Raw genomic sequence first — 22072 nt, 5'->3', positions numbered from 1 at the left:
CCTACCTTGCTCCTGGAACAGCTTCTTGTACACAAATATGACTACAGAAATACACAGCATTCTCTCTCCCAGTCTAATAAAAAGAGTAATTTTTCAGATTATTCATTCTAAACTAAAATTCTACATTCTCTAAAGCAATAAAATTATTCTTAACAAACTGCTGTTAGCTGGATTTAGCTTGGAGCAATCCAACCTAGTGACCAGCCTTGCAGGGGTCCGTGACAGCTCACAGAAGAACAAAACTTCCTCCAATAACCATCACTTTCACAGCATTATCCTGTCATTCCTTCTGGACATTGTTCCTGGCCACCAGCAGCACTGGCAGCTGGAGCTGTGCTGCAGCCAACACCAAAGAGCGGCCCAAGATTAGGAGGATTTCACTTCTACACACATCCTTCGCCTGACTTAGGAAATGTGCAAGTCAGTGATGTATTAGAGGCTTCTGAATGATCATAAAACTGAGTAAAGAGGAACTGTCAGAGTCTGGTTTAGCTCCAGGCTGCCCTTGCCCAAGCAGTTCATGCGCTCAGCACAAGGCCAGGCCCATCGTCTGCTTCGCACCAGGAGTCCTCTAACTAAAACCTTGCCCATGATAAATCTGAAGCATTTAAATTTCAGTTTCAGCCTTCCCAAAAAGTTAGAGAGCAACAGCAGCAACAGAACTCATTTTACAGTATTTTTGTGGCAACACTCCAGGACAGTACATATACCCTCAAACTCTTCCCCCGTCCTTTCCTTGAAAGGCAAACACCACTGCTTTTCCAGGCAATACAAACTCACCTTCAGATCATTTCCTCCATTCCTGTCCTCTACTGCAAACTCAGACCAGGCACACGACAATTCCAAGGCACTTCCAATTGCTCATTACATGCTGGGCATCCAGAATACCAAGGCTAATGGGGCATGAATGCCACTCAGAACACTGACTGAGGCAAGCGCCACAGAGCCATCTCATTTTCCTGTTACTGAGTGTATGACACTACTGGGGAAGTCTTCGTCTATTTCCTTAGAAGCCAAGCAGTTGTTCTCAAACAGAACAGTGAAAGGTTGTTAACGACAAGTGAATTTAGCCTGCCAGATAAAAACACAAACTCAACACAAACCCCACATCACACCTCCTGAAATACCACCTCATGTTCACATGAGTCACTACAGGCTGTTCCAAGGCAGCTGGGTTGGCACTAATCCACCAGTACAGGCAAGGGGAGCCAAATGAACAGCAGCCCAGCTCCAAGGGGTTAACACCACAGATTTTGATAGGACAACCGCAGGAGGCAAGAAGAGGCATCACACCAGGCTGTGGCATTAGGAAAACTCATGTGAAAATTATAAGAGTCTCTCCCAAGTTCACTTGTGTTTTGGAGAGGTTTTCCTGTGTGTGGAACACAAGTCTCTTATGTACAGGGCTGCTTCCTGGCATCCCATGAACATCCCAAACACCTGTGCAGACAAGTACCCATGTAGCCAGGTGCTCCCACTCTTCACTAAACATCCACAGCACAGACTAACAAGGACAAAAGCTAGAGCATGGTTTCTTTTTATTTTAAGATGTCACTATTAACACACATTAGTCAAGCTACCCTAAGAAATCCCCTAGACACCTAGGGAATCTAAAACCCTCTAAGAATTTATTAGCTCAAGAGACCACCATTAAAAGCTTTGATTTTAGTGTTTCAGTACTAAAAGTCTAACAAGCCTGACATTCTACTTTCACCCTGTCAGACTAATGTGCGCTTTAGTGACAGTATCCATTTACAAATCAATAATACATCATACATCATCCCCAGCTTTACTTCTGGAAAGTGCTAAATGGAGTCAATGAACCGTCTATTTACAGTTTCAAATCCTAACATATTTACAATAGAAACCAAAAGTATTTAAAACCATTAAATATAGTGTTTAACTCTGCTATATTAGTTTACATGAACACAGCTTAACTCTGGCATCGTATTTCCAATACTAATATTTCTGCCAGTAATTTAAGATTTTTTTTAAAAAATTGCTATTCCTGGAGGGAAAAAATAAAAGCTTAAAAACCAACCCAAAACCTCCAGGCATTTCAGAGCCCTGAGGAATTACCCACCCTAGACAGTCTTCAGGTAGAAGTACTGTAGTGTTCAAGAGAGACTTCCAAACTCCAGGCAAGCCTTTAAAACCTAATGCATATGTAAAACATTAAGAGTCAGTAATCCATTGAACGGGTTTACTGGAGTCACTGCTACCATTCAGGTTTTACTAATCTGTAGTCAAGAAGGAAACTGCTGCTTTGCTGTTTCTCCCTCCGTTACATTCCCTCCACCCCCAGAAAGTGTTTTGTGCACCAGTGTCCAGGACAGCTTAAGTGGGCATCGTCTTCTCTTCTTTGCTGAAGGGCTGGACTGAGCCAGGCTTCACCCAGGACAGGCCAGAGACATGCATGCTTTTGCAGTGCTGATCTTCTGGCTTCTTCTGGGGAGAACAAAGTTAAAGTTACAATTTTTAGATACCCAAACCCTCTCAACTCCCCCTCCATTCATTTTACCTTTAGCAAATATGCAAAAAAGAGGCTTGCACCATTTCCTCTCCTCAAAGAGGAACAGCAAGATGGCCACTGGTTTCATTTCTGGGAATGTGTGTGGCATCTGCAGAACTACCCTGACAACACAGGAGTTTTAAGGACTTTACTTGGGTACAGCTGCCCTGTGCCACCATAAAGACTCAAGGATACTCCTTCTGCTTGTAGGCCCCAGCCCAGCATCACTGCACTGCTCTTCACCACATTTCTTGGCTCTACAGAAAGAAGTGTCAATCCAAACACTCGCCCTACACTGCACCTGTAGTTCTGCCTGGTGATGCAGGGCATGCTGGGGAGGACCACTACACCCCACAGGTGGCTGGGAACCCAAATTAATGTGCAAAAGTAGCAACTAATGCCTTTGCTAAACCTGGGAGTTTCCTAATGCTTTCCAAGGATGGTCCTTCCTTTCCCTGGGCATTTGTCACAGTTAAATGCTTGAACAGTAACTATTACCCAACAGTGCACCCAACATTTTAACTGCCTATTGCAATTTAGAAGACCAAAAAAAAAAAAAAAAATCACTTCAAATTGAAGAACAAAGATACAACTTGGAGCATCTGTAGATTCAAAGTAGTTAAAGAGATCAGTAAATTAGACATTACTCTAGATGGCCAAAGCAGCAAAAGAGCTGGCAGGGTTTTCTTAATACCAGGAAGCGTAAGACAACGACATCAAACCTGGAATGGTGTGTTGAGCTCTAGAAAATGATAACTGCATGAGCAGACTTGGTTGCACCATGAAAAGTCTTTTGCTTGACAAAGTAAATTACGGCAGCAAGAAAAGAGAAGCTGCACTGCTGCCCTTGCCCACGCTTTGTGCCAAAGGTGACGCTGTGTGACAGACCTGCCGTAACACGTTGGACAACAACAAACAAGAGGGATGGAGTTAAGCCTGAGCCTGGCAGTGGCAGCTGCCTCTCCCATGCCGCACACAGGAACCACACCCTGGAAAAGCCACGTGCTCAGAAGGGAACTGGGACATCACTGCCCTTCCTGGGCTGCAGCTCCAGAATGGCCTAGCTGTTTCCCAAGGAATAGGAATCACAGAGGTAATAAAGAGGATCCAGGGCTGTAGGAAGGTTTGGGAACTTGTTTTTACAGGGAATGTTCTCAGCTACACTGGAATTTTGGGACAAATCTCCTATGGCACAGAAGCTGGGACATTCCTATCAACACATGACAGGAGCAACTAAGTACCATGGATGCAATAATTACTGAAGATGTTCGTTTTCACCTAAAAAGAAATCAACATGCATCTCTCTAAGAAAAGAGGACAAAAGAAAAGTCAGTTTGCTATCAGTCTCTGAGACAACATCAGACCCTTTCCATTTCAGGCACCTTGACCTATTATTTCTCTTTGATTTAAAGGGTAAGAAAGAAGGAGATGAAGAATGAAGGAGAAAGGGAGGAAGAAAAGAAGTGTCAAAAGTATTTCTTAAGTTTTGTAAGAACATCAAGAAGTCAATCTGACCAAAATATTTTCCTGTGTGTTCCAAGGCTGTAATGAGACTGGCAGTTGGGTGCACTGCCACATTGAGCTCAGGCAGTGTATTGTATTAAGATAAATTTTAAAACCTCATTCATGCCAGAAGACATGCAAGAACATGAGATAAACCTTGCAGTGTGGAAGACAAGTTTGAACTGACAAAAAAATAATTTTTCGTTACACAAAACCCCAGCAATCGACAGCACAGCTTTAGCCCAAGTCAGTAACTAAAACATTCAGAGTGCATTTCCTTGTCAGTCCAGCTAAGACAGCAACCACTGTTTCAGAATCCCTTTGTACTACAAGTGGATTGACTTGTCAGGCCACTCAGCACAGACCCAGAATTGCTGTGTGGCAGCTCTTGTCAAGTGCAAAGCAGTAATTAAAATAAGAAAACAAAACAAACCATGAACAGCTCCCACCCCAAATCACATCCCATCACCCCATCAGGTGAAAGCTCTATGAGCCAACACATTCTTGCTCTGTCAGTAAGAGCACTCTGTGATGGAAGGAACTCTCAGCACCTTTTGGTGAGCTGATGTCTCATTAGAAATCAACAGCATCAGAGAAGTAAGAGACTGTGCTTGTGCTGCTTCAGAAACTTTGCAAGGAGAAGAAAGTGCTGAAGCTTTGATTCAGTAATGAAAGACTCTCAACAGAAGAAACCCAAGAAGCTGGAGACTGTCAGGTAATGCAGAAATGGTAACAGCCATGACAAGTGCAGAACAACCTAACAGGCAGCCAGTGAATCTCTTTGTCCCTTCCATCCATAAACAAACAAAAAAAAATCTGCTGTGTGCCAAGAACTGTACTAATGAAGCTTTCTGGCTAAGTGACTAATTGCTTAACACTCTGAAGTTAGAACAGTGACATAACTGCTTCGTTAGGAGATCACAGCAGTTCAGCATTCCTGCTGAGCCAAAAGAGGGGTGGAAAAAGGTCTCCCTAGCACACAGAGACAGAGAATCTTTCTTCCTGTATCAGGCAATAAACCCTTCCTAGAGTGAGAATGTGAACTTTGCAAGTACCTTCTGAGTCAACATCTTCTCTCTAGCTTCATCATGTATAGCTGGATTCCACGGAGAAAAACTATGGAAAAAGTATAGTTAATTCTTACTTGGCATTTTTGCAAACTACAGCACAGACAGAGCAGAAAGCAGTGATTTTACTTTGCTTATTTTGTTGAATTTTAAGTAAATTTTAAGTGAGTATTCAGTGTTAAAACACACAGTTAAGAACTAAATTCATATTGTCATGGATCTTTTCAACACTAAATGTTTAGGTTTTCATTTCTGTTCATACTGAGAACTGGAAATTCAGAACATGTGACATGAAAAACTACTCTCATTCACCATGAAGCTGACTGCTCCATCCCCCATGCAGGCAAGCTTTAGAAAACCAAAGCTACAGTCATGCAAACTGAGTTCTGAAAAGACAGAAAGCAACATTAATTAATGGGCATTTCTGCTTGAAGGAGGTGGGCGCTTCAGGGCTTTTTGCTTGTTCTGAGGCTTGTTTGGTTATTGTTTTCAGATTTTTCTAAAGAAAAAGCAGGTCAGTTAGCCTGACAGAGAAAGGCTGCCATCAGCAACTACACCAAAATTTGCTCTCAAAACATTAGGACAGGGTGAACTTGCTCAGAGTACTCACATGATTGCATAGGGGTCCTCTATTTTGGGCTGATCAAATAAATGACTACTGCATAGTTTGACACTGTCTACCACTTTACTTTTGAACAGCTGAACATCCTTTTCATACCTGCAAGACAGAAGTAAGTCGTGTTAAGTAATTGCAAGGAGCCATGCGTTTGCTCTAGAAGCACAGATAGACTCGGCAAAGCCCCAACTCGAGCTCCTAACGCAACCAAGCCTGGAGGCAGAGACCACGAGTAGACAATTTTACAGACCTCTTGTTTTTGCAAATCTATGCCAAAACCTCTTAAGAGGCCATGCCTATACACATGGAAGATACTCACAGCACTGCAGCCTCGGGGTTCAGAGGACTGGTTGTATCAATCTTGTAGAAGACTCTGCGAGCATACATTAACACCTGCCATATGTGATTATGATTTCGCCTAAAAAAAAAAAAAAAAAAAGCACAATGAAGAATAGAACAAACTTTATAAATTATACATCAATTTGTCAGCACTAACCTCCATTTTGCAAATGCTCTTTTCACATCCAGTTCACCAGATAAAGGGTCCACTAGAGGGTGGAAGACAGGCAGGTCAAAAACCAAGCGCTGCATTAGAAAAAAAAAAAAATCATGATGACATCTTCAATCCTAATGCCAACACCACTGGGTGATGGTCAGTCAAATCTTCCTGCCAAATACTAATCAGTTGTCACTGTATTAAAAGAAAGTAACTGCAAGTGATTTCTACCAGCTGTGAAACTGTAACCCAACACACCTGTGTAACATGCAGGGTCTTGTCCTCTCTCACATGTTATCACCAAATCAGGAAACTAATCCAGTTAACTGCACAGGCACTAGTGCCAACACAGGTAATAATATCAGATAAGATCAGATTAAAGGAGTTTTTCTGGTTTAGCTATTTGTGACTGAAAGCTTTTTACATACTTGAGCTACAATTGATACCTTTTTTATCCTACTCACTTTTAAGTAAACTGTGCAGTGATACCCTAGTGTCTTTGCCTCTGTACAGCTCATTTCCTCCAGTGTTCACACATTCTTCCAAAAGAAAACTTAAGTTTCAAGAGGAATGTTCTAAAGCCCTCTTCTAGCAAAAGAATGTTGGCTGGCTGACAGATACTAAAGTCTAACCTTTAAAAGGCACTGTTTCCTACTAGTCCTGTTCTTTTAAAAATGATAGCTTTACATAAAACTTGACACCAAGCAGGCAGCTACCCAACACAGCAGTTGTGTGCACCTGCCCTCGAATCTTCCTTTTAAAGAAGTTTGGCCAAGAGGGTGAGCTGCTCTGCTCTGAAGAGTCAGACTGCCACAAAATATTTTTTTAAACTAGTCTAATAACTTGGAAACTTTTCACTAAAGAGAAAAAGAGAAAACAGAGATGGAAGATAACACCATACTGCCTATCTCCTTTTCCCTTTGCTTCACCACGTTCTCCTCAAATTTTTAGTTCTTTGTTTCAATGTAATTTAGAAGAGACAATTGAGAAATCCTGCAGTATTACAGCAAGCACAGCACAGGTGTCTGGATTTTACATTCCATTGTATCACGACTCAGAATTCTGATACCTCTGTAAGTGTTTCAGTGTTAACTTCCTGCTGAGGAAGTAGCAAATCAAGAGTGGAGGGAAAGAACTGTTTGATTACTTAACACTAATGCATCTGACCTCAGGAAGTTCACTTCACACCAGTCTCAGTAATCAGAGTAATGTAATTCCTCCACAGCAGTTTGCAAATGTGTACAAGACATTGCAAATGAGCCCAGCCAAGTGAACAAAATGAGTTCAAGGAAAAAAGAAGCTAATTGGTGTATCAGCTTTAACAAAAAGCCACACTTATACCACCAGGAAAGAAAAAAAAAAAAAAAAAAAAAAAAAAAAACAAGGCACAGCCACTTACCGGGCAGTCTCCATCTGGGTAATTATCAGGAATATAGACAGTGAACTTAAATACACCATCCTGGTAGAGCCCATTTCTTATGAATATTACACCAAACCACACTGCAAGTGAGAAAGTTTGCTTGAGTGAAAGAATTTCAAAATATATGTATATAAAAAAATTTAAAAGTTGAGTTTAAGCTTACTTAATGCTGATCGGTACGAGGGCTGCACGTAGACACCTGGCAACTTCTGCTTCACAACCAAGGTACTGCAATCAGAGTCAGCATTCAGAGAGCTCCACAACTACACTGACACAGCAAACCCAGAATGTACCACCCACAGCCCAACAGGGCCTTCCTCCACAAACGTACTCTCAATTCCCAAGGCTGCTCACTGAAGGAGGTGACAAATAAAGTAAAATCACACTCTTTCCCTCCTGCTTTTTGCGGCACTCCACTTAAAGATTTACTAACAGAAAACACTATTCCTCTTGATAAAACTAAATAGAGAAGCAGAAATAAACTCTTCCCTCAGTAAACTCAGCATTTAATGTATGTCAGTACAGAAATTTACAATTTTCGACTGAATCCCCAGTTTCAAAGTAAGGAAGAAAAAAAAAAATCCAGTTAAGTAATTTTGAACACAGATTCACAGTCAATTATAGTTGCTGCTGAAATGTGACCAAACTTCAACCTCAAATTTAAACAAGTAGCTTTTCAGTTTTAGATGACACCGTGCTGCAGGTCAAGCTGAAATTACTCTGGCAATGGCGAAAACAAACCAAAAACCTAATTATTTACTTCACAGGTTTTCCAGTTACTTGGTATATGGGTCCATTAAACTGAATTCTACATGCTCACACAAATAAACAACAATTATAAAGCAAAACATTAACACAGTTCTCTGCTTACAGTTTCCCTAATATTGGTTATTAGTTCCCTAATAATGAATTTGTATTATAGTACCAATATATTTACTCAGAAGAAAAACATCTTTCTTGAATCAAAAACTCAGGGTTAATTCCCTGAGAAAGAGATAAATGTTTTGAGAGTTCTCACTTTCAATTTAACAGTTAAATACACAAACTGAGACTCCGTTGCATAAGGACTCCAGGGATTTCATTCCAAAAGGCACTACATACTTGGGAATCCAGCACGTCTATTACAGAGGAAGTCCCTTCAGCTTTGTCGCACTAACCAGTTATATAACTAGAAAGTTTTGAGGACAGAGATTTTTATGCTCCAACAAATCACCAGACTGGGTCAAATGCAACTCCTCCCTCCTAAGTTTCATGTTAAATATCACAGAAATGAATATAGTCTTTCCAACATCCACTTGATCAACTGTATCAGGTGGTGTTCTAGCGTTTCATGTGACAACTGAAGGAAGCTCCCACATCCTAACTCCATTAGATAGCACCATATATTCATGAGCATCTTCCCACTCAACATCTGCTTGCTTCTATTTTAATACTTGTTTCAATTATTTGGTATTTCTGACCAAAAAGCCATTAGGATAACTGGTCAGGATACCTAAATTCACAGTGTGTTTACTTCAAGATTAAGAAATTTAATAATTCAGAGAATGACATCTAAAAATGCCCCTTAAAATCTCATCACACTTTCTTTTCCCTTTCTGTCTCAAGGGACTGAGATTGCTGCTCCAGAGAAAGAACTTTGCAGACAATGTTTTACCACCTTCAAGGGCTATGGCAGAGACACCACGCAAGAACTAGGCCCCTGCAGTGTTTTTTCCTAACTGAAGCGTAAGCCCAGTGACTAAAGAAGATAAAAAAGTGAACACCTACAATTCTGCAAGAAGCGAATACTCCAAGTAAAATGGCCCATAAGAAGCATGTGTTCCATTTGTGGACTGGGAGGAGGTGGCAGGTGAAGCAGGCTTGGTTATTGGCACAGCATTCTTTGGGATAGAAGGCAACTGTTTCTTTGCAGAGGCTCGCAGGGGACTGGTTCGCAGCTCTCCACTCAAAGTTTTCTCTTCAGTGTCAGCTCTCTGTCAAATCAGAGGAGAAGCCATGAGATCACAGGCCACATTTCAGAAACATTTAACATATGAACATATTTTAACACAGGTTTAAACCCAAATTATGCCAATTACAAGTTAGGGCAATGAAACATATCTTGGGTTTTGGTGTTCCACTGCTTGGGGGAGGGCATGGGAGGGGTCTCTTGCCTTTTTGTTTTTAAATAGACTTTTGTTCAATTAAACTCAACCTACAAATACAAAAGTATTCAATGCTGAATAGGAAATCTGCAGATTAGGACAAATGCTTAAGGAGGCTTACATTTATTTAGAACCTGAAACCAGACAGTATACAACATCAGCTTACAAGTCAATCTATTTCTAGCACACAGTGCATCAAGATAAATCATTTCTACCAACAAGCATCCTTACACTGTAGACTTCAAAGACTCTTTAGAAGTGGTGTAGTAAAATTGAGATAAAAACCCCAAGTTTCACTTATTTCACTTTCTGCCTGTGCTTAAGACATCAATATTCCACTTGGAACTGATCCTATAGCTCACCCCCACAGTGAAAATCACCACTTGGCAGTGGTATCAAGTTTAAATAGTTTTACCATAGGAACCCTTTTATGCCTTTGCTATCTTTTCTTAGAAGAAAAAAAAAAAACCAACCCACTGCCAGCAAACACTGTACTACACACAGACCCCAGAATCATTCTAGAGATTGCAAAGATAAACCTGCAGGCTACAGACTTGTGCTTAGGCTACGTGTGGTGACTAAAGGCACGATTTAAGCTACAGTGTTTTGAAGTGCCCAAGACCCAGACTAGTAACAATGCCTCATGATTAAAGTTACATAATTTGCCCTAGTACTGAACACCTGAGAAGTGATTAACCCTAGAACTCCCACGCTTTTATTACTGCTACAACCTCAAGTTGTAGCAACAGCACTATGGAGGCACAGTTCTGTCAAAGCTCATTGCACCTGGCTAAGCTCTATATAAGTCACTAAAATGTCCTAACAAAAAAGTGCTTCAACCACCTGAACACATTTGTTTCACATTTCCTATTTAAAGATGCTTCATATAAGAAAAGCCAACAAATTCTGGAGTAGACTCTATGCACAGGTACATTCCAGTTAGCACAGCTCAAAGCCAGTTTACACTTTCACTGAAGGTGATCACAACCCTCAGGATAAAGACACAGTAAAACACTATTTGCAGATCACCTGATGGCTTTTTTCCCAGCACTGCTACCACCCCTCCCAAGCATGACAACACTTTCTGGCATCCATTCATTAAATACCTTGCGTACAGAACCTGTAGACATGCTCCAGAAAGGGTTCATAACGTGTATTCCAAATAAAGGCCTGCAACTTTTCTGTGTCTTCAGTGTGTCCTCAGGCCCTTCGGATTTATACCCTAAAAGTACACAGAATGAACATGCATTTTAACAGATAAACAGGACTCAGTATATAAATAGGATTCAGATCTAATTCTGCAGCCAGCATTACATTTCTGTAACTTCAGAAGATAACTTCACGTAGGCAAGACCAAAAAGATTTAAAAATGCCAAAGCTCTATTATATGCTCCAGAAGAATAACATATGTCTATTTTTCCATGTGAATCTCTGTCTTCTTTCTGCTAGAAAAAGACTACATTCTGCATTCCATGCTCATTTTGTCAATGAGAAGAAAAAAAGGATCATCTCTTGGCTCAACAGAGTTAAGGAAGACCCTCTACACAAGCAAATATTAAAGTTATCACCTCCCCATTTCAGACCAGCACCAGACAGAACTAGGACCCTGCTAAGTGCTGTCCCTTGCAGACACTGTTGACTTTGCACACTTCTGAAGTGTCCCAGTTTGAGAAATTCTGTCATTCCTGGTAACAGAGATGATCCTTTCATTGAGTTCACATCATGTGTCATTTTGTTTTCATCTGCATTGGAACACCACCAGGAACAGACAAAGCCATAGAACACAGAAGCTTCTCTGTAGCTTATTTAATGGTTTCATCATGAGCACTAAGGCTTAGTGCTCTTTAGATCAGCAGCTCAATAACAAGGACTTCAGCAGTATTTGGTGTTTCAGTGTCATCTACTGTGCATGTCCTCGCTCTCCTCTTTTTTTTTTTTTAAGTCTTGCTATCGCTGGTTGAAGAACTCTGGTCTATAGCACCTCTTGTCTGGCACACCCTATTGCCTCCACTCTTTTCTCCTCTCCAGTTCTCCTACTTTCCTTCCTCATTTCACCCTCCCATTTTTGGCTCCATCACCTAAGGTTTTGAGGCACTTTACACAGTTTTTTTAATAGAAAGTTGCACAACATTGATGAAGAAAATTAATGGGATGTGAGAGAGACAGAGCCAGTGGCACAGGTTTCTACTGTGGTCAACACTACATTTTTACTACAGTAAGGACAGCAGCATCTGTTCACCATTGATAAGTTTATAGAGAAAATGGAAAGATGATGACCAAAATCTTCCTAAAATTAAAATAAATGCCAATCTTTTTAAAAGGAAAAAAAAAAAAAAAAACAACCAAAAAACACAAAATGCAGACAATTTATCCTCAGTAAGTCTAGGAATGCTAAATATTTAAAAGAAACATTAATAACAAATCATAGTCTTCTAAGCTATGCAGCAGCCATGCATTCAAAAAAATGCAAGAACCTTTCAGAAAAGGGATGAAAAATAATTAATTTCCCCACTCAGAATCATCTCAAACATTCCTATACGCAACAGGTTCCTCCAGGTACTTTTCCTCTTCAGCAGCCAGTCTCACATCATTCTGAGCCACTGAAGAGAGAAAGTCAAAGCGCAGCTACTGCCCTGTGAAAGCAGGGAGATGTTTTCACTTTTCCCCATCTCTTGTCTGGAAAGCAGAGTCATGCCAGAGGGCTGTGCCACAGGCCTTTTCCATCAAACCAGCCAGACTAAGTAAGACAGGAAGACTGGGCCAGGAAGGTACGAGACATTTCCTTGGGAAAACTCTGGTGTAACCAGAGGGCAGAGGAACTGACGCACAAAGAGCACCTGAGTGCTTGGGCTCTGACAAGAGGGAAAAGTGCTGGAAGTTGAGGTACAGGTTGGAAGACAATTAGCTGGAATCTGGAGTGATTATGGGATTGGGGCGGGAGTATTTTGTTTGTTTTGGGCTGCTGTTTTTTATGACTAGGTAATACAAGCTGCATTATCCCGGAACCAGAGATAGGAGAACAGGAGTCAGCAGGACAAAGTATGACATACGTAGGTAAAAACCAGCCCAATCTATTCCCAGGGAAACAGGGAACTTTTCTAGAAGCTTGGTAACTGATGGTAGATGCAGTTCAGTCAGCAGATCCATCTTTCAGAAAGCAGCTGTGTATCTCAGTACACTTCCAGCTCTGCTGAAAGGCCTTTCATTATCGTGCCTACTTACATGCTGTTAAGAGCAAATAAAACATTTTATGTCTGGTTAAGTTAAAGAATAACTTCCAGGGGTTCTCTTGCACAGACATCTTTTATCCAGTTGCTTGCCAGTTATAAATCATACATAGTATTGTCCTAAATTTATTGTTAAACTGCCTCCAGTCTCATACACCTGTTAAAATACTATTTACAGTGGAGAACGCAAAACCTGAGCTCAGAGAAGAGGGTCATTTAAGAAGCCTTTCAAAGTGTTTTAAGAGTTTATTTTTAATCACATTCACTCCTATGCAACATCTAAGTGGAGAATCATAGCTCTAAAGGAAACTTACCCACAATTGCTTATGCTCTCTAGTACCTTCGCCTTGCAATTTACTACCCATAACTAATCACAAAAATGATTAAAACCGGTATTAAAAACAACCAAGTAACAGCAAATTTACATTAGACTGCCTATTCTACTTCTCACTACGTCTGCAGCAGACAGAGAGCTAAGTCCTGATACCATTAAGTGGAATTTCTAGGCAGTTTAGGCATTCACTCTTACGCAGGGCTCAGTGTCTACCCCAAGGCACCCACCACTGCAGCATCTTACAGTGCTGTAACTACTAAATCCATCAGCTTCCCAAACTAACCCAATACACTCTCCCCATTTTACGGAAAGAGGATAAAAACATTCAAAGCCATCCCTCTCTCTCTCGTTTCACACTGTCAACATTCATAGTACCTCATCCAGAGGAGGCACGATAGTGTGTAACTCAGTAGTACATTCCACTAATTTCTCCTGCTTTAAGAATAGCAATTAACAGCAACCCTCCTAAGCTGTCCTCCTCCCATGTGCTTTTTACAGCTACCTTCTTCTCTAGTGCTTTCTTTCTAGTAAAACAGCAACTAAACAAAGACAAAACACAAACTTGTGAAGAAACATTACTTCAAATACTGCTTCTTGGAAAGGCCTTTTAACTTGTCCACAGCACCACATTAAGACCAAAAACCACCTGCTGCCAGGCATAACTTCATGTCCGCAATATATGCCAGCACTCAGAGCAAGTGTAAAGTCATCTGATACTTCATCAGCACTCTAAAAGGCTTCAAAAAACCGAAGTTATCACTAGCAAAACCATAACATTTAAGTACTTTGCTTCTGCACCTTTTCCTTACATTAGGTAGTCTCATAAAAAAATGTCTCATTTTACCCACTATCGCAGTATGTGTCATATTTTTCTCCTCTCACCAACAGAGTTATTTGATCAAACACAACACTAAAGCAATGTGAAAAAAACTTTATCTGCCTGGAACAGAGCACTCTTCTGAAGGTTTCCTGGAAACATCAACAAATCAAAGGGAACCACTCCTACACCTGAGAACAAACCGAGCTACTTCAGCAGAGCACCAGAGAACAGTGTATGTTGAACACACAGTATTATGTGCTTGTCCAACACCTGCAGATGTCAGTTTACACTAGAACTTATTTCTCCTCAGCACAGCCACTCCTGATCTGCTTTGGACCCAAGGCCCTCCTCGCTCGCTCACACTTTAATCTGCCGGACAACGCGGGAGCCGCTGGTGGCGGTGAACAGGAACACTGACCAGTCAAGCCTGTTCGCCAACTCTTCTTCCACAGGCGAGTTACGCGTTCCATACCAACACCTGCTGCTACGAGTTCACTCCTCTACGAAACTGCAATCTACGTCAACGAGACCTGCTCTTAGATTCAGCAGGCTAAGGGACATAGGGCGATGGCCGGCCGAGTCCCACAGCACAGGTTGGTCCAGAGGGACCTGTCAGCCAGGGGGTCACAGGAGGTTAAGAGCACTCCTGCGAAGCCCGAGCGGTCTCCGCGGTGTTTCCCACCGCGGCCGCGGCCGAGCCGGACACCGCAGAGCGACGCCGTTCGCAGGGCGGGGAGCAACGGGCGGAGGGTCGGAAGCCGCCGGGCCGGGCAGGGCCCCGCTGGCAGCCGCCCCGCGCCCGGCGCTGCCCGAGCCCGCGGTGCCTCTCGCCCCCCGCGCGGGGCGGCCCCAACGGGCCCAGCCCCTCCCGGCGACAGGTGACGGCCCCACGGGCGCAGGCACCCCGCAGCCCCTCAGGGACAGAACAGCCCCGCCACCCTCCCGCGCCGCGGGGACGGGACTCCCGCGCCCACCGCCTTCGTTCCGCCAGGCAGGGATAAGCCCGGGCAGGGCCGGACGCTGTGGCCCCTCTGGCTCACCCACCGAGGCTCCGCCGCTCCCCCGCGCGGCCCAGGCCCCGCCGCCGCCGCCGCCGCCGCCGCCGCTCCCGCTACCCCCGGCACAGCCCCATTTACCGCCCGCCCCTCGGGCCGCACATCCGGGCCGCCCCCCGCGGCCAATCGGCGCCCGCCGCTACCGGTTCCACCCCGCGGGGCGGGCGGCGCGGCCGCAGCCGCCACTCACAGCTCGGGACGGGCCCAGACGCGCCGGGGCCGCCCCGGCACCGTCACTGCGAGAGCGCTGAGGGCCCCGCCCCGCGCGCGGCGATTGGTCCGAGGGTCTGTCCGTCTTGTGGCAGGCGGACCAATGGGACCGCGCAGGTGCACCTGTCACTCTCTCAGCTGGCTGACAGAGCCGGGGGTGGAGCTTAGAGAAACGAGCAGTTCTCATTGGCCGCTGGGGCGCGCGGGGACGCACGCCATTGGCCGGCGGGCTCGAGCGGCCGTCTGGGGCGGGGCCCGAGGGCTCGTCCGGCACTGCCCCGTGTCCGAGCGCAGGCTGGCGGGGCCGCGGGGCGGGCGGAGCGGGGACGGTCGGGCTGAGGGAGGGGGTCGGCATGCCGGGTTACCTGGAAGAGCCTGGAGCTGTGGCAGTGCGATCCGTGACAGCCGCGGCGACGCGTTCTGGCACCGTACAGCGAGAGGCAGCGGAACAGCGACCGCCCTGCGGTGCGCTGCAGCTCGGTGAACACCGTATGTGTGTGTACCCGGAGGCATCCACTCAGCCTCTCCAAAATTTTGCAGCTAACGCTGCCTGTATGAGCCAAGAACTCCAACCTCCTACTAGAGGTGACGTAATCAGTGATGGGCTTTCATCACTCTTTCTCGCAGGCTACTACAAATGGACATTTAAAAAACATATTTCAACTGTTTGTTTTTTTTTTTCTACAGAATCACAGGATGGGTCAGGTTGGAACGGACCATAGTGGATCACCTGGTCCAACCTCCCTGCTCAAGCAGAATTACGCAGAGCTCAGGGCACAGGATTGTGTCCAGACAGTTCTGGAATATCCCCAGTGAGGGAGACTCCTCAGCCTCTGGCCAATCTGTTCAGTGCTCGGGCACTGCAGAGCAAAGAAGTTCTTGCTCATGTCCAGGTGGAGCTTCCTGGGCATCAGTTTGTGCCGGTTCCTCTTGTCCCATTGCTGGGCACCACGGAGCAGAGCCTGGTCCCTGCTCTGAGCCCTCCCTGCAGACACGGACAGACAGGAATGAGGGCCCCTCTCAGCCATCTCTTCTTAAGGCTGAACAGCCCCGGCCCACTCAGCCTTTCCTTGTAAGAGAGATGCTCCAGTCCCTTCATCATCTCTGTTGGATGCACCTTCTCCAGGAGCTCCATGACTCTCTTGTGCTGAGGAGCCCAGAACTGGACACAGTAGCCCAGATGTGCCTCAGCAGGGCTGAGTAGAAGGGCACCCCCTGACCTGCTGGCAATGCTCTTCCTAATGAACCCCAGGATCCCACTGGCCTTATTGGCCACAAGAGTACACTTGCTGGCACACTTTAAAACCTCCTTTTAAAATGAATAATACCAGCTTCTGATACTATTGCTGAGTGGATACGTACACACACAGTGTAAATTGATATTAATAATACATACACACAGATATACAAAATCTACCTCTAAAATCTGCTGAAGATAAGGAGGAAAAAAGAACAAACCTCAGGCATTAGTTTTCATTTGTAATTAGACTTTTTCTGAGCCCAGTAGAACAATTACAGAAGTGCTATACCAAAACTGAAGTAATTTGTCAAGGTTTGGAAGATGACAAGAAAATCCATGCTATCTCAAATATAAAAATTACAGAGAATTTCAAAAATCAATGCATGTAGGGTGGATTTATTTTTGTTCCTAAGCTATGGGCAAAAATACCATGCTAAGGTTATCACTTTGTCTCAATTATTGTAACCTTCTATCCCCTGTCCTCAAAATGCCACTTTAAAGTCTTCAGTCAGTTAGTAACGTTATTATTCTGGTAAACCACTGTCTCGAGTTTCTAAAACCCTTTGGCAATTTCCTGTTCTTCTGTGTTTCAAATTCAAGCTCCTTGCCTGCACCACTGAAGTGCTGCACAACTTCCCTTTAAGCTCATATCCTAAATTATCTGCCTTCCACTGCTACATGCAGTAGGAGCAGTCACTTGTTAGCTCCCTTTTTTTTTCTTAATCTCTTTCCTACTATTTTCTTTTTCCTGCTCTAAATCTCTTCCCACCAACTCTCCTTTGAAGGTTGTGTTTCCAGAAATCTTTTTTACATGGTTACTTCCATCAGTGGGCTTTTCAGACCTAACCATTCCTCAAAGTGTCTTGCCTGTATCAGGTCCTGACCTTGCTGAGGAATGAAAGGTGATAATGAAATCCTCCCTTACAAGCTATGCAGATGTCATAGATCTTACTCTGCAAAATTCTGTGGCTTGAACAACATTTTGGTGTTGACTGTATATGTTCAGGTTGGGTTGTTGCGAAACTATATTACAATGGGAATAAAATTTTGACTTTGATAGGAAGGATTGTGAGGAATACTTTTATCAGGCCTTTGAACAAAACATTGTTAATTCTCCAAACCCCACTATAATCCAAAGTTTCCTATTTTGCTAACTAGAGGAATAATACTCTAAAAAGAAAAAAGCTTTTGTGTAATAAATTTTCTTAAATGCTTTTTAGATTCCCTTCCTAGTCATACCAAATATTAAATAAATCTAGTTAACAAATCTTTGTATTTTAACCAGTATAAGAGATTAATCAGGCCTAGAATGCTTTTTGTGTATTATTTATCTCATGAAAGATTTCTTTCACTATGGTTGGTACCTGTAGCAAACATTTTATGAACTCAAAGGTCTTTTCCAACCTAGTTCATTCTGTGATTCTTTAAATAACCTTTAGATACCGTTTTTCCTACTTTTAGATACTCTCCATTTCACCCAGAATTCTAAATGCTGTGAGGAATTTTTCCACAATATCTGTGTTCATACCCCAGACCCATACATACTCATAATCCAAACCCCAAAATTGCCAAGCACCTTCCTGTACCTTTGCAGAAGAAGGAAGGGTGCGATGGCCGTATTGTTTAAGGCATGATCAATGTGATGCTTAATTGTTCAGTGTGGGAAGACTCTGGATAGCTCTGAATGCACCAGAATTTCCACTTGTGGTGGCCGTGGTTTTGAGAAGGAATATGAGCTAAAAAGATGCGAAGAAAGTTAAATTAAGTCTGGAGTTAGCTCGGGCTCGGCACCACTAGATGGTGTCCTGCAGCTGCTCTAGTCACACATCGCAATCCATGGGCAGGTAAGGGACAGAAACACCTCCTTGGCAGGAACACAGTGTGTGCTGCAGGACAAGCAGAAATGATCACGCCCAGTGCTCCTGCTGAAGTCCCCAGTAGTTCTATAGGGAGGCTGATAAAGAATTTTGACTAATAACCTACATAACCACACAAACCTACATAACCTTACTTGATAACTACTGATATTAATATGACCTTCCTAAAAATGTAAAGGTGAAAGATGGCATTTGCTTTTTTCAAAGCTAAAAAGCAGAATTACAAACATAGTTTAAAACCAGAACCCCTGACTATCTTTGGTTTTGTACTTTCAAGCACAATTCCTTTGTGATTTGTATACTACAAGAACATATTATCAGCACTTTATAGAGCAATCTAAATAAAAATAAAAGCAGTCAAACAAACAATTTAGATTTTTGTTTTCTTTTTTACCTTGGTGAAAATGGTGTATTATCTCATAAAGGGATTGTTTTAAATTTCTCCATACTGATCTCTATTTGCATAATTGCTGATAACAAGGCCTATCCTTTCAGTAAACCAAGAGAGAGAAATTGTCATATCTCTAAAATATGTTGACAAGCCTACAAAAGTATTTAAAAATGGGTGTTTTCAATTTAAATGTATCTATGAAGCAGTGTAAATACATCCATGAAGCAGTGAATGGAAGGAGGTGATTCACAGTGCACAGCAATGAAAGTTACCTGTAAGGAGGAAGATGTCAGGTCACAGTTCTCCCCTCATTCCAAAGACAATAGTATATACAATCATTGAACCAACTGTTTGGAATAGATACCTGCTGGTAAGGCTGGAGCTATTGCATGGCTCTGACCCTTCAATGGCAATGCCAGCTACAGGCCAGAGAGGTATTTGCTTTGGGAAGGTCTTCCTGAAACTTACTGCCTGAAATATGAATTCCCAGACAGGCCTTCATGGCTTGACAGAAAATGCTGCCCAGATTCCTATTACCTGCGCTGGGGCTTGAGCTGCTTTGGCACATTGCTCTGTTTGGATTTGAAATTAAGTTAACAAAGTAAAAGAAAGAAAAGATACAAATTAGAAAAGATTAATTAGAAGCGCATTTGTATTAGGAACACTATTGGAAACTAAGAGCAAATCGAACACAGACCCCTTTTCTAGTTTACCCCTATTGTTACATCTAGTTTACCTATTACATCTACCTAGATGTTTCTCTATTTTCTTAAAAAGAAGCATAAAGATGGAAACTTTTTCTAATAGTAGTGTTGGTTCAAGATAATGTACTTATTTTTCCCATTTTCTTTTTTTATTACAATGGAATTGCTAGCATGAATGCAGCTATAGCTGCACCAATATAAAAATGCTTTTCACTGTGTATTTATTTTCCCTGAGGAAGGGGTAAGATGGAACAGCACTAACTGCATCATCAAAATTTGTCATTTAGTTCTTCGGGTAGAATCACAGGACCTACTGTTGGTCTCTGCTCAGTCAGCAGCAAACTCACTGTTATAATAGAAGGACGAAATATCAAATTTATTTATTCCCCATAGAAAGCCTCCTGTCTTCCTAGACTCACTTAATATAAAAAGAATACATTTGTGTATAGTATTCAGACACTTTTGTATTTGCATGGCTGTCAGTGTGTTTCACAACGTAAGAGATTGACTGTATTAATGCTTCCTGAATAGCAGAAGCTCCTATCAATGACTAATTAAAGATCAGATCATAGCCTTCAAACTACACTTTCTTCAACATGTCTCACACAGTGGAAAAAATACATTAAACATTTAAATCTGAATGTATTTCAGATTCCTTAATTTATGAATTAGAAACCTCAGTTACTGTGAGTCCAACTGTGCAGAATTCAGAACCATGAAACTTGTAAAACTGACTTACAGTACTCCTTTTATTCCTTTGTATTTGCTTACCTAATAGCTCTTATTTAAATGGTGAGAATTACAGTTCTAAGATGAATTTTAATTCTGCACAGTATGATTTTGAAAGTAATTTCCCATTATGAGGAAAGAAAGGACTATTTTATCACTATTTTTTTAAAGAAGTTGAACACTTGAATCTGACTAGAGGTTTATACTGTCAGAATAAATCCCAAAGGAAGACTTAGATCCCAATTGCACTGGTTTCCTACTTATGGGAATACTTGCTTGTAGGTAAAACATCCCAGGGAAGATTGCTGGATGAGAAGCACTCAATTTGTTAGTCACACATTTTGAAAATATGTTCCTTAGCTATCAAAACAATACAAATCCTGTTTGTAAATGCTAAAATGTAAAATTAATCTTAAATTAAATCTCTACATATCCATACAACTTATTTGTAATAGAGACATTTTCAGGGTAAAAGCCTATATATTTAATTCCTACCATTGAATATCTAGTGATGAATTAAAATTCCTCATTTTAGAATTTTCACAGCCATTCATTGAGAACTTTTTATAAGGTTTTAATCAGACTAACTAGACTTACAGCTATAATTAATATTTCCTTATGAATAAGCTTTTTTTTTTTCCCTCAATATCTTCCTTTCATGGAACATTTTGAATCATAATAACGTAGAACATACTTTTAAACAAATATGTATGTAATCCCACAGTCTCAAGGATAACTAAGATTACAGAGTAATCGGAACGAAGAATCTTTTTGAAAAATCAGTTTTGCAGAGAATAATCATTAAAGTGCATCTGTATGAGACAACTTTGGCAAATCAGCGAACACAGTCCGTGTAAACAAGCTTTGATCAGCAGTTTCCACAATATCATTATGAACTCCAGTTTTTCCTGTAATGGTATGATATGATGAGTGAAAGGCAGACCAAAACCAATTCATAATTTTCAGATGGAAAAATCACAGTTAATTTGTTGACTGAAAAATAACTACATAATTTCAGAGATGATGAGACATAATAAAGTAGGACTGTTTTTTTCTCCACTCAGACCTTGAGCCATATTTCTACACAAAAGTCACTTTCCTCCTTTCATCTTCTTATTACTTTCCTGGTAAAGTGACATATTAAGCAGGTATGTAAGTGGTTGGTAATTTTAAAAAGCTGAATATTTAAAAAACTTAGTGGATGACTGATCAAAGAACTGAATATAAAGAGTAAAGACTGGGGAGAGAGAGGGTGAATATGCAAAGGAAGTTTTCACATTCAATGGGGAACAGCTATGAAAAGCTACCAAGGATTGTAGCTCAGTTAATAAAGCCCCAAACAGAGATGATGTTGGGCTTAAATAAAAGGCTGCCACTGAGCAGCACCTTACAGCCCACACTTACAACCCATGCCATAACAGCCTGTCTCTAGGACTGCTCCACCCCTCAGTGATCCAGTCCCCATTTCCAGCTGCCCTGCCATGCAGTATAACATTGGTGACCTCAGTGTTCCAATAAAGGAAAAGCTTGTGAGAAAGACACTTTCTCCTCCCTCCATCTCTCCAGACAGAAACTATAGCTGATGCTACTGCCTCAGAGTTTATAACTGGGAGCAGAGAAGTTCCGTTTGCAAACATAAAGGGCTGAATGGAAACTCAGAAACACCCCTCTCCCTTACACACTTTTTTTTTTTTTTCCAGTTCTATATTCTGTATATACATTTCTGG

General features: G+C 42.2%; 1 protein-coding gene across 2 annotated transcripts; it reads right to left on the bottom strand.

The window, feature by feature from the left end:
• Nucleotides 1-1521: 1521 nt before the first annotated feature.
• On the bottom strand, nucleotides 1522-15228 carry LOC104687469 (AKT interacting protein). Of its 2 annotated transcripts, XM_039558187.1 has the most exons (10): nucleotides 15184-15228; nucleotides 10865-10980; nucleotides 9382-9587; nucleotides 7778-7842; nucleotides 7594-7694; nucleotides 6195-6283; nucleotides 6018-6116; nucleotides 5693-5800; nucleotides 5071-5131; nucleotides 1522-2448 (listed from the first exon to the last, which is right to left on the bottom strand). In XM_039558187.1, exons 2-10 carry the CDS (start codon nucleotides 10904-10906, stop codon nucleotides 2338-2340), a joined length of 882 nt encoding a protein of 293 aa, XP_039414121.1. In that variant the 5' UTR covers nucleotides 10907-10980; nucleotides 15184-15228; the 3' UTR covers nucleotides 1522-2337. The 2 variants fall into 2 exon arrangements, with proteins under 2 accessions (XP_039414121.1, XP_010394897.1); XM_010396595.2 differs by lacking the exon at nucleotides 15184-15228 and having other exon boundaries at nucleotides 1522-2445.
• Between the last annotated feature and the right edge of the window lie 6844 nt (nucleotides 15229-22072).

Source organism: Corvus cornix, chromosome 11, assembly GCF_000738735.6.
Source record: "Corvus cornix cornix isolate S_Up_H32 chromosome 11, ASM73873v5, whole genome shotgun sequence".
Lineage (NCBI taxonomy): Eukaryota > Metazoa > Chordata > Aves > Passeriformes > Corvidae > Corvus > Corvus cornix.
The sequence above is the reverse complement of the archived record's forward strand: the minus strand, read 5'-3'. Positions and strand labels throughout refer to the sequence as shown.

Excerpts from the sequence above, each read along its gene's own strand:
- LOC104687469 (XM_039558187.1), bottom strand. The coding sequence starts at position 10,906 with ATGAACCCTTTCTGGAGCATGTCTACAGGTTCTGTACGCAAG. Across the intron at positions 6,284-7,593 it reads ACCCAGATGGAGACTGCCCG|CGCTTGGTTTTTGACCTGCC; the intron begins GTAAGTGGCTGT and ends TTTCTAATGCAG. Across the intron at positions 5,801-6,017 it reads AACCCCGAGGCTGCAGTGCT|GTATGAAAAGGATGTTCAGC; the intron begins GTGAGTATCTTC and ends TCTGTCTTGCAG.